This window comes from Phodopus roborovskii, unplaced genomic scaffold (assembly GCF_943737965.1).
Source record: "Phodopus roborovskii unplaced genomic scaffold, PHOROB, whole genome shotgun sequence".
Lineage (NCBI taxonomy): Eukaryota > Metazoa > Chordata > Mammalia > Rodentia > Cricetidae > Phodopus > Phodopus roborovskii.
The window spans coordinates 5,488,683-5,501,128 of record NW_026125444.1 but is presented as its reverse complement, the minus strand read 5'-3'; the positions used below and the strand labels follow the sequence as shown (position 1 = coordinate 5,501,128).

The 12,446-nt window shown below is 41.4% G+C and overlaps 1 protein-coding gene across 1 annotated transcript in view; it reads right to left on the bottom strand.

Annotated features, from left to right (window-relative positions):
* Tes (testin LIM domain protein) overlaps positions 1–637 on the bottom strand; it is a 36,927-nt gene extending 36,290 nt beyond the window's left edge. Inside the window, exon 1 of the mRNA XM_051175713.1 lies at positions 413–637. Within this exon, the coding sequence (XP_051031670.1) occupies positions 413–439 (27 nt within the window). The 5' untranslated portion in view covers positions 440–637. The remainder of the gene's footprint in view (positions 1–412) is intronic.
* Between the last annotated feature and the right edge of the window lie 11,809 nt (positions 638–12,446).

Genomic DNA, 12,446 nt, shown 5'->3' with positions numbered 1-12,446 from the left:
GAAGTTATCAGCAGGCGCGGATGTGAAGGAAGTGTCACTAGTCAGCAGCCACTTTGGAGAGCCTGGGGCAGCCAGGCTCAGGGGTGGAGGGGGAGGTCGGGGCTGTCAAAGCCACATGGCCGAACACACTCACACCGGCTCTCCAGACAGCAGCTTCCCCAGACAGGAAGCGGTGTCAGTCACCATCGCCCAGACCTCACCCTGGCCTTTTGGGAAGGCGTGGCTGAAAGGTTTTCCGGAGTTTCAGGCTCAGTGACAACGGGTCTCGGGGTTCCTCCCCGCAGCGACAGGCACTCCGGGGTTCGGGGTCCGCGGAGTCGTCCCCTCCCCTCCCCGCACCTACGGGATTTGACCCTGGAACCCGGGGCAGCTCCGGCGCTCAGGTGGAGCGAGCGCGCCCGAGGCCACTCACCTTCTTCATTTTGGTTTCCAGGTCCATGCTGGGCGTCGGAGGGGCTCGGTCCCGCGTCCGCGATCTCCGCTGCGGGGACTCACTCGGGCGCCGACGCCGCAGCCACTCGCCCCGTGCCCTCGAACTTCCGCAGCCCGGTTCGGCTGCGCCTGGGACCTGGAACAAAGAGGCGCTGGCAGCCAATGGCAGCGGGGCAGCGCCGGGAAGCCGCCAATCAGCGCGCGCCGCACGCACCTTCGCGGCCAGAGCACGGCACTAGCAAGGTGAGGGGCGGGGCCGCGAGGGGGCGGGGCCCTGCGGAGTTCCCCGGTGTGCGCGGACTCAGTTTCTCCAAAGCCCAGCGCCAGGGAGGGTGTGGCCGGCTTGTGTCCAGCTGAAGACCCGGCCCAGACCTTTCCATTTGGGTAGGTTGTACTTGGGTGCCGCCGGGAAATTTTGATTCAGGTCAAGAGGAGTGATCCTCCCAGAACAAACTTCTTGACTGATGTTTAGGGCCAAGAGGAGCCATGGAGCTCCTTAGGCATCCCAGGGATGAACTTCAGGCCTCATTTCACTATTGAATTGTGGAGATGTCCTTGTCTCCAGGGCCCCAGAGTCCGGAACACTGCCAAAGAATCTTCTCTGACATCCTTAATTCCCACGAAGACTGCTATATTGTTTCGTGAGCAAGTGAGGCTCACAAGAACTTCTGCAGAAGTACATGAAGTATTTGTTTGGGAAACAGGAACTTGCCTTTTGTGCCTGCTAAGTGTAAAAAGGCCAGGCTGCTCTTGCTTCTCCTGTTTCAAATACCAGTCTCACATAAGCCTGGGCCACCAGAACCCAGTCCATTTCATAACCTAATTTAAAAGCAATTACAATGAAGAACCTCAGCTTGGAGAGATGGAGGTGGGGGAGGGGAGTCCATCTAGGGATTCATTTACTTAACAGACTTTGCAGGCAACGGAAGGCCCCAAAGTGCAGGTATCTGCCAAAAGCCTTAGCATGTTGAAAACAGAGCTCGTGCTTCAGTCACAGTAGCTTCTCCAGGATGTGGAGGAAAAGACACATTTGGATTTAGGTAAATAAGGTTTTCTTTTGGGAAAAAAAAAATATTCATTATGTGCCTGTGTGAGCATGTGCACTTGCAAGTGCAGGTTTATTTCGAGTACAGAAGAATGGATAGGATCTTCTGGGGTTGGAGTTACAGACCTCCTGCCTTGGGCTTTGGGGCCTAAAATCGGTCCTCTGCAAGAGCAGCAGGGATCCTTAACTACTGACTTTCTTTCTCTCCAGCCCCAAGCAAATTCCCTCAGTTTCCACTCACAATAGCAACTGTTAGTGGCCAGGTGTCAGATAGTCCCCTAATAATGACATCTGCGTTACACACGTGTATTTGTCTCTCTAAATATGCATTCAATGTCAAATATAAAATCTCTATATGATGCAGGTACTTGGGTTCAGATACCGTTTCATTTTACCTCTGGAAATCTGGCAATTAAAACGCTTCAAAGTTCACTTTAGCTAACACTTTACACACCTTGCTTTCCTTGATAACTTGTTAATCGTGCTTAAGAGTGTACTTCAATATGCAATTAACGGAATGACCAAAATAGATCGTGATCATTTTTTTCTTTTTATTCAGTCAAAGTAAGGCATTCTAAGTCATTCTCCCAAACCACCTGATAGATGTGGGCCTGCAAAGTCTGCCCCTTGTAAGTGCTAATGCGCTCTGATGAGGTCTAGTATTGATACCATTTCTACTTTTCCAGAAAGCTTAACAGATGTCCAGTAAATCAGTTTAAAAGTAGGCATTTAGCAAATGTTATGACATAAACTGGGGCCCCTTTTTGTGTGGGATGGCAAAGATGTGTGTGTGGTTTAATGTCTATCAAAATTTGTCTTTCTCCTCTTTTTTCTTGCAAGCCCTTGAAGTATCACTTCGGGTGGGTAGCATTAGCAAGGTTGGCATTGGAGTTCAGTAGTCTCTAACTGTACTTTCTATCCTGCTAACTCTAGATTATTGTAAATCATTTGTAGGTGACTTATAGAAAATAAGATGAGGTAGATCAATTTAGGAGAGTTGACCTGAGATTCACAATCAGTTCTTCATGTGTTAACGTGCAAAGATGTCAAAGAGCTAGAATTGTTGTGATTTGATGATTGGATAAAGTTGGTGGCAGAGGGCAAGCATTTCTAGCATGATCATCTATTTCTGTGGAAGATTTAGGAAAAAAAAAAAGAATATATGGGACAGGGCAGGGTTTTTCATACCTGTGCATTTGTCATTGCGGAGATGGACAGCTAAAAGGTATGGGAACTGGGGTGCTGAAGGGAAGCACCAAAATATGAAGTTGAGAGTTAAAGCCTCTGCTGGAATGGTGATTTAGGTAAGCTAGCAGCCTACCTGGGTTAATTAAAGACCATGGGTGGAGACATCAACAGCTAAGAAGCTATGGAAGACAACCAATAAGCCAGGACTAGCACAGGAAAGAGATGAATAGCTAGACAAAGAATAGGCAGAGGTGAAGGAGTCAAATGCATATGAGGAAGAAAGGGGATTCCCGGGAGGATTAGCTAGCATGTGAAATTATAGAGAAGGATCAAGTGTGAAGTTGAAGTGCACCTAACAACACTCACTGGTAACTTCTGGGAGGTGCGTTGTTGATGAATGGTGGGGCAGATATTATTTAACTGTAGCTCCCTTTGTGCCTACTGAAGTCTGTGGTTTATGTTTGACTTGGCTCCACCACAAAACTCATGGACCATCAGCCAAACATATGACCTTCTCTGGCAGAGGAGAAATCAATCAAATAGAGACGTCAATATGCTGGGATTTGAAAGTCTATCCTTAAAAAAATAAGCAAATATTCTAGATTTTTACACACACACAAACACACACACACACACAGAGAGAGAGAGAGAGAGAGAGAGAGAGAGAGAGAGAGATACACACAGTTCTTTATATAAGCCAACTGTAGTATTTTTCCACTTAAACTTAGTGGGTTATCTCATTCCAGCCTCTGATGAGGTAACACCTCATGAAAGTTAATTGACTTTTCCTCTGCCAGAACTTTATCAAATCCAATAGTTCCTCAGCTAGTGGTGGAATGCCCCTCCCTACTGTCCCATGCTAGGATTATGTTTACCTAAAACTTATGTTGTAATTAAACCTTTTTTGATTGCAAGTAACAGAAATCCAGGTGAACTAGTCTGTTAACGTAAAAGCAAGATAGTATTATCAGGAGACAGTTTTGTTACAAAATTCAACAGCTAACTATATCTGGTAGTAAGTAGAAGCAGACACTACATGACCTCAGAAATCAAAAGCACCGATCTTCTCAAGGAACATATGAACCTTCACCTCTGCTTTTCCTTCTAAAACTGTCTTCTGTACACCCCGACCTCTAAGAAGTCATCCTCGGCTCTCAGGTGGATATCTTTTCAGTTGAAACAAAAGACCCAAAATGGGGTTCCAAACCAGGCAACTGAAAGACTCTTGTTATCCCAACTTGGTGGAGTTTGAACCTGTGATCCAATCAGTTTGGTCCAATGCCAGTGGTGAGGCCTCCGCTGGACACACAAACTGAAGCTCAAACTGAGAGGGCAGATCTCACCAAAAGGAAGGTTTGAGAATTCCCCAAACACCTCCAAATAGTATAAAGCCCAGATGAGACAGTAATGACACCAGAGAGTTGGAAAGACTTGCCAGTGGTGTTGAAGAGGAGAAGAAATCTGTTAGGACTCCTTCTCACATCTTAGGACTGTGCTGTGTTGCAGGCGTAGAGATCTAACACCTTTGTGTATAAAACAGAAGAGGATTGTTGAGAAAGCCTGTAAGTTCAGTTTTATATGTATCAAATTTGCAAGGCCAGTGGAATCTGGGTGTAGTAACAGACATAAAGGAGAGGGGTTAAAGATGCTAATGTGTACACAGGTCTACATCCAGAAAAACATATAGCTATGGGTCTGGAAAGATGGGATAGTGATTGACAGCACTTGCTGATCTTCAGAGGGCTTGAGTTTGCTTCCAACACCTGCTCACAACTACTCTGCGCTCGTGTGCATATAATAACATAATGTACTAATCACACTGTAAATGCAAAAAGGAATAACTGGAAAGTTGTCTGAATTAAATGAGGTGAGATTTCAAGATATTGATGACTAGATCTTTCTCCTCGAGCATGAACTCTGTAAACCTCCACAGAGAAGTTAATCATTGCTTAACACTTGTTACAGGAATGCCTCTGTGAGCCTAGTATGGCTATTATTACTCATTAGCAGCTTGAATAACATTCTAGGCTGTCCTACAGGAGGCATGCTTCAATAGAAAACAGGCACCAATATATCTCAGAACAAACTGTCACGTAGAATGCTTTTTAAACTGCCCAAACACTAGAACTTGACTAGCCAGAAATAGATGAACCACATAGTAGATTTAGCACAGCTATGAAACTATGGTACTGAGGGATTTTGGTACAAGTTACATCATAGGAACAAGGGGAACAGGTAATTGTATATCAAATAGCTTCACAACCATGAAAAAAATACCATACACAGACAAGGGTCACGAAAGACCTATATAAAATGTTAGTAGTGATTTGTCTTTGATGGGTAAGTCAATGGTCTTTCTTCCTTTAAAAACATATCCTATGATGTACATGATATATTCCTTAATGGAAAAACCTTATGTCAATAATACATGATCTAAAGCATTTGACCAGTACCAGTATAATCTTTAATCTAGTTGAAAATGTACACTGGTAGATGCAGTGTAAAAACAGATCAAGTAGTTACCAAAAGTTCATGGGCAACCTATAGTAAAAGCCGGTAAGAAATTATTTCATAAACAACAAAACTCAAGAGATGAGGCCAAAGCATCAAGACACATTGGGCATATATAAACAGTTCTTCTGTGGGGAAGGGAGGAAACAATGTGTGGCTGGTAGACAAGGTAACTGTAATGTTCTCTAGTCTTTTATTATGAAGAATTTCAGGCCCCCTCCCCAAGGTAGCTGGAATTTCAAGTCATTTGAAGGCACTGAGCAATATCCCAGCGCCCTTTCTACATCTATTTTTATTTATTTATTTTTTTCTGAGACAGAGTCTTGCTCAGTGTGGTCTCCAATTTACACCGTAGCCCAGAAAGACCCCAAAGTTGTTTTTCTTCTGCTTCTGCCTGCCTCCCAAGAGAATGGAGTTATTGGAGTTACAGACCTTTGCCACCAAGCCATGGTCAAAAAAAAAAAAAAAGTATATAAAAATAAATTTTTGTAAGGCTAGAGCATTCTAGAGAAAGTGACAAGACTGAAAAAAGACAATGAGGTAAAAAGAGAAGGTGATGGAAATGACCAGAATTGCTGGAGAAGAAAGCCAAACCAAAATAACAAACGCCCCAAATCAAGAAAACTTTACTAAATAATAATGATAATAATAAAATGATTTAAAACTAGATGTTGGGCTAGTATACTAAATAACTGAAAATACTGACTCAGAAAAACCAACACAAAGAAACATCTGGGAGGAGGGGGTGTATCTTTGAACAGTGGGGAAAATAAATTATTTGAGTCTCTGGATACTTTGAAAAAACACATTTGATTTATAGGAGAATGGAAACTATCATTAGTCTGTTTCACAGTCACCCCTGAGACCAGAAGAAAATAATATATTCAAATAAGATACTGGAACACACACACACACACACACACACACACGAGAGAGAGAGAGAGAGAGAGAGAGAGAGAGAGAGAGAGAGAGAGAGAGAGGGAAGAGGGAGAGAGAGAGGAGAGAAAAAGAAAAGTTAAAAAAATTTACTGTCATCCAAGAACTTGGGAAATTTTTACAAGCATTGCTGAGGAATCTGTACAGAATGCAGAATGAGCTTCTAAGAGCCAAGTTCTTGGGGAGATGCTGGCATAAGACTGATCTCCAAGAGTATACTAACCCCTTATAACCCGACAATATTGATGGTCTACACAGCAAGTGGGAATACAGCATATAGACTTTTAAAAGAGTTTTTAGCATTCGTGTCGCTGATAGTATTAGCATCGATCTGTTATATGTGCAACATAAAATATGACATGTAGATAGGGAATCATATAATTTTATCATGTGCTGCAACTTTAAGATATGGGATTCTGTGGGTGGTGTTGATGCATGTCTTTAATCCCAGCATTCAAGAGGCAGAAGCAGAGGCAGGCAGATCTTTGAGTTCTGGGTTCAAGGGCAGCCTGGTCTACAGGATGAGTTTGAGGACAGCCAGGGCTACACAGAGAAACCCTATATTGAAAAACAACCAAACAAATACAAACCAACAAAAAAAAAAAAAAAAAAAAAGAAAAGAAAAGAAAAAGAAATGGAAATGGGATTATACATGCTTCAATGCACAGACCTAGAGAGGCTAAGTAACAAGAAGGGCTCAAGAGGGGACTTATGGATCATCCTGAACCGGAGAAATAGAATAGATTTCATTGGTGGACTGGGGGGGGGGGTGTTGTAGGGATGGGGGTGGGGGATCAGGTGGGAGTGGAGAAGAAGGAGGGAATACTGGAAGAAATGACTGGAATTAGAGTGCATTTTGAGGGTGGTGTCAAAATCTAGGGTAATGGAAATTCCCTGGAATCTATGATGGTGACCCTATTGAAGACTCTGAGTAATGGGGGATATGGAGCCTGAACCAGCCACTTCCTGGGACCAGGCAAGACTTACAGTGGAGGGGTTCAGACACCAACTCAGCCTCAAAACCATCAACCTACAATTTGTCCCACCTTCAAATTGCTGGGATAATGGTGGCACAGAACTTGTGGGAGTGGCTAACCAGTGACTGGTCCAACTTGAGGCCCACCCCCAGGGGAGAGAGTCCGCACCTGACACAATCTGGATTGCCAGGAACCAGAAGCTGGACAGCTTAAAGACCTAGGATAGAACTAAACAAGACTTGGAAAATGTCAATGAAATGATTCCTAATGATACTCTGCTATACTCATAGGCCAGAGCCTAGCATGATTGTCTTCAGAGAGCCTTCATCCAGAACTGATGGGAGCAGATGCAGAGACCCTCAGCCAAGCATTAGGTGGTACCCAGGGAGTCCTGCAGAAGAGGCCAAGGAATGATTGTAGGCACAACAGGGGTCAAAAACACCACTAGAAAGCACAGAATCAACTAACCTGGGCTTATAGAAACTGAACCTTCCATTAGGAAGCCTGCATGGGTCTAACCTATGTTCTTTGCATATATAATGTGGTTGTTTAGTTTGCTCCTCTTATGGGACTACTAACGATGGGAACAGAGCCTATCTCTGACTCTTTTTATCTGCTTTTGGGACACTTTTCCTCCAACTGGGTTGCCTTTTCCAGAAAGATGTTATTATCTTATTATAATTTGATATGCCATGTTTGCTTAATATTCCTAGGAGACATGCCCTTTTCAGAATGGAAAGGAGGAGTGGATCTGGGGAAGGAGGGGACTAGGAGGAGAGGAGAAACTGAAATTGTGATATAATATATGATAGAAGAATAAATGAAAAAGAAAGATGGGATTCTATGTATGGATTTAAAATGAAAAAGTCAATACTCTAAAATTAAATAGTTTAGCATTTGACTGCTACTATCTAACTTACCTGATGTATACTAATTGTATTCCTACAAAAGGCTTACTAGTAATAAATATAATAGCTTCCTAGTAATAAATATCCCTAGTGCACAGATCATGAATTTGAAATAATTTTTTTTTTAATAAATGAAGCCCAGCGCCCCTTAGAAAAAGCACTGACCCCAGCAGAAAATATCAAGGATAAGCTGAGGATGTTTCATAAAAGAGACAGCTGTGCAGACTTTCTGGGGTCATTTCAAAAGAAGTCAGAAGTGGGAGGCTGGAGAGATGGTTCAGCAGTTAAGAATGCTTGTTCAACAGTCATAAGGAGCAGAGTTCAGCTCATGGTCCTTCGCTAACAAGTCCAGGGTCACCATAACTGCTTACATAGCTCCAGATCTGAAGAGAGTGGAGACAGGAGGATCCCAGGGGCATGTGGCTTCCAGCCAAGCTGAAATAAGAAGGCAGCTGGAAGTGTCTTCCACAGGCCAAAAGGGGTCAGTTTGACCTTTAATAGCGATATTAATTATAGCAGTTTGAAATTCACCAAATAGTTTTCAATTCATGAATCCATTTTATATATATATGTATATATAATATATATAAAATGTTACTCATATATGTGTGTATATAATATATATATTATATATTATATTATATAATATGATATATAATATAATATATATAATATATAATATATATTATTTATATAATATATATTATATATATTTTATATATATATATATATATATATATATAAATCTAGATGGACCACCCTTAGAGAATGCTAGGGAATCCAATAATCATTTTAAAAAAAACAAGTAAAGGCAATAATTTAGGATTTATCTCGCTTTCTGAAAACTTTAATAGTCTATAAAACTGAATATTAAAAAGTATGTCAGAAGATTCTAAACTAATACTGAAGTGATAGAATACCATCATTCCATAACATGCAATGAGTAAGAGGCATCATTACTGACTACTACTATTACAAGTGATTAGCATGTTATGTGTCACACATCCTCCTCAAGGACTCCAGAAGGACATCACCTAAATCTGCTCTAGTCTTCTTTTACAGCTCTTACTTGGTAGTAAATAACTTGGGTACAAGAAAATATTGTCCTCTATAATGAATGTCAAAGCAGCAAAATCTTGACGGGGGGAAATTCTAACAAACAGATTAACCAGGATTTCAATAGAAAAATTACGAGGGGAAAAATAAATTGGGGAGATTAAGAAACTTAAGACAGCGTTTCTTAGTTAGGATTTCTATTGCTGTGAGGAGACACCATGACAATGGCAACTCTTCTAAAGGAAAAATATTTATTTGGAGTGGCTTGTATTTTCAGAGGTTCAGTCCATTATCATCATGGTAGGACATGGCACTGTGTAGGAAGACATGGTACTGGCAATATCTTGATATGCAGGCAATAGGAGTGGTCTGTCTCACTGAGCATGGCTTGAGCACATATGAGACCTCAAGCCCACCTCCAGGGTGACACACTTCTTCCAACAAGACCACACTTCCTAATATTGCCACTCCCTTTGGGGGTCATTTCTTTCAAACTCCCTAGCCCAGAAAGATTTATAGCCATATCATACAGCAAAAAATATTCTTTAGTCCAACTTCAAAAGTATTCATAGTTTGTAACAGGCTCAAACTTATTTAAAAGTCTAAATAAAATTCACAGTCTCTGAGATTCATACAATCTTTCATACGATCTTTTTAATAGTAAGTAGTCTCCTATAAAATCAAAACCAAAAGAGAAAGAGAGAGAGAGAGAGAGAGAGAGAGAGAGAGAGAGAGAGAGAGAGAGAGAGAGAGACCACATACTTCCAATATATAATGGCACAGGATATACATTATCATTCCACAATGTAGAAAAGGGAGAATAGTGAGAAAATACTGAACCAAAGCAAGACTAAAAACCACCTGGGCAAACAACAAACTGTATTTCCATGCCTGATGTCAAAACACTATTCGGATCTCCAACTCCATTCAGCTTTTTTGTCCGTAACACACTTCTTTCTCTTGGGCTGGTTCCACTCACTGATAACAGCTCTTCTTAGCAAGTATCCCATGGCTCTGTTATCTTTAACATCTTGGGGTCTCCAAGGCAGTCCAGGCTTCAAATTTACAGCTTCATACAATGATCTCTCTATGCCTCCACTGAGGGACATCGCAGACACATGCTTGGCCTCAGCAGCTTTCCTTAGTCATAGAGGAAGGTTCCATAATGCCTTTCTTTTATGCTTGACTCTAAGGCCAGAACCATGTGGCTGAAGCTGACAAGTTCTGCTGCTTGCTGAGACGGGAACATGCCCTTTCATTATATTACATCTTCTGCTCCTCACTGCCTAAGCTTGGCTGTCCTGAAACTGGATCTGTAGACCAGGACAGCCTCAAACTCAGAGATCAGTCAGCCTCTGCCTTGCAAGTGCTGGGATTAAAGGAATTTACCATCAGACCCAGCTCTAAGATTTACTTTAGTTCCTTTCACAAATTGGAAATTAGTTGGGATGGATTTTGCCTTGAGTTCTCCACTCCCTTTATTCCATTTCTTAATCTGTGTATCTCCTTGAATGCAGGACTTAGTTCCGTTCCACTTCTTGGCACCCCCTTTTCTCCTCAGATATTTTTCTGTGCTCAGCTTCCTCATTTTCATTATTTATCTTCATTAGAGTTAACACTGTTAACCACAAAATAGAGTCTATACTTGACAATTTTGAGATTTCCTTTGCCGAGGGAATTAAGTCAAAACTCTTCACTTTAGCCTCAGGAAAACTTCTTGGGCAAGGATAAAAACCAGCGACATTCATCACCAAAATAACAGAACAATTTCTAGGTAACATACTGAATTTCTTCTCCTCTGAAACCTCTTGAGCTAGCTCCCAACAGTTCAAATCATTATCAGCACCATTGTCTTCCATGTTCCTACTAGTATAGCCCAGTAAGCAGTACTCATAGCATTCTACTGCTTTCCTTACCCAAAGTACCAAAGTGCCAATTCCTCTAAGCAAAGACATGGTTAGGCCTCTCACAGCAATAACCCAGTCCTTGGTACCAACTTCTATCTTAGAGTTTCTATTGCTGTGAAGAGACAGACACCATGACCACTACAACTCTTACAAAGAAAAAAAAAAGCATTTAATTGGTGTGACTTCATTTTCAGAGGCTCGGTTCGTTATTTTCATGGTGGGACATGGCAATGTGCAGATGGATATGGTGCTGGCTACATCTTGGTATGCAAACAACAGGAAGTGGTTTGTCTCACTGGGTGAAGATATATGAGACCTCAAATCCCACTTTCAGAATGACACACTTCTTGCAACAAGACCACACCTACTCCAACAAGGCCACACCTCCTACTAGTGTCACTCCCTTTGGAGGCCATTTTCTTTCTAACAACCGTATAGCATTTCACTTCTTTGAGAGGGACAACACTAAGATTTTGTCATACTGTGAGGAACATATATTTGAGCTGTTAAATGTTAAAAGAAAACACATGCTTACCATTACCATAAAAATGAAGGTGATAGTCATTTATGAAGACAAGAGTTGGTGATGGATGGGATGGAGTACAAAGATAGGATTCATTTGGTCCCTGCCAAACTCCTCAGAATGAGAGGTTCAGAATGGTTAGTGGAACAATCTTTGAAACAAAAGATAATAACTAGTGCCAATTATGTCTATTCTCTGATGTATACTTACTCTATGCATACATTTCTAAAATGCCTCTCCTTTACCTTTTTAAAATGTATGTCTTATAACCAAATAAAACTCCTGAATCCAGCTTTAAATCTAAGCTCTCTGAATGACCCAAATTCATTTGATTCATGTGTGACTCAATTGTTTTCTGTTTAATCATACCACTTGGGAGGCAGAAACATATGGATCTCTGAGTTCAAAGCCATCTTGGGCTACAAAGAGTATTCCAAGACAGTCCAGCTACACAGAGAAACACTATCTTGAAAAACCAAAAGCCAAACAAAAAACAAACTAACAAACTTAAAAGCAAAACTAACCAAACAAAAACATTACATTTATTTTTATTGTATGAATGATGATTTGGGGAGGGGAGGGGAGTGTAGGTGTGTGTGTGTGTGTGTGTGTGTGTGTGTGCGCGCTTCTGGAGGACAAAGGTCAATTTCCAGAAGGTATATGTTCTCTCTCTGAGATTGAACTCAGGCCATTGTCAGGTTTGGTGGCAAGCAGCTTTACCCAGTGAGCCATGTCTTCATCCCCTAATAATTCACTAAATGATTAAATATATAATCAGTACTCAAATAGTATAAAATGGATTGTGTTGGCTTGTAGTAGGAATGCCAGAACATATAACTACAAATTGGGTAGCTTAACACAACAGAAATTCATTTTCTCACTGTTCTGTAAACTGGAAACACAAACATCAAAGTGTTAAAAGGACTATCCTTTCTCTGAAGATTCCAGGAAGGAATTATCCCT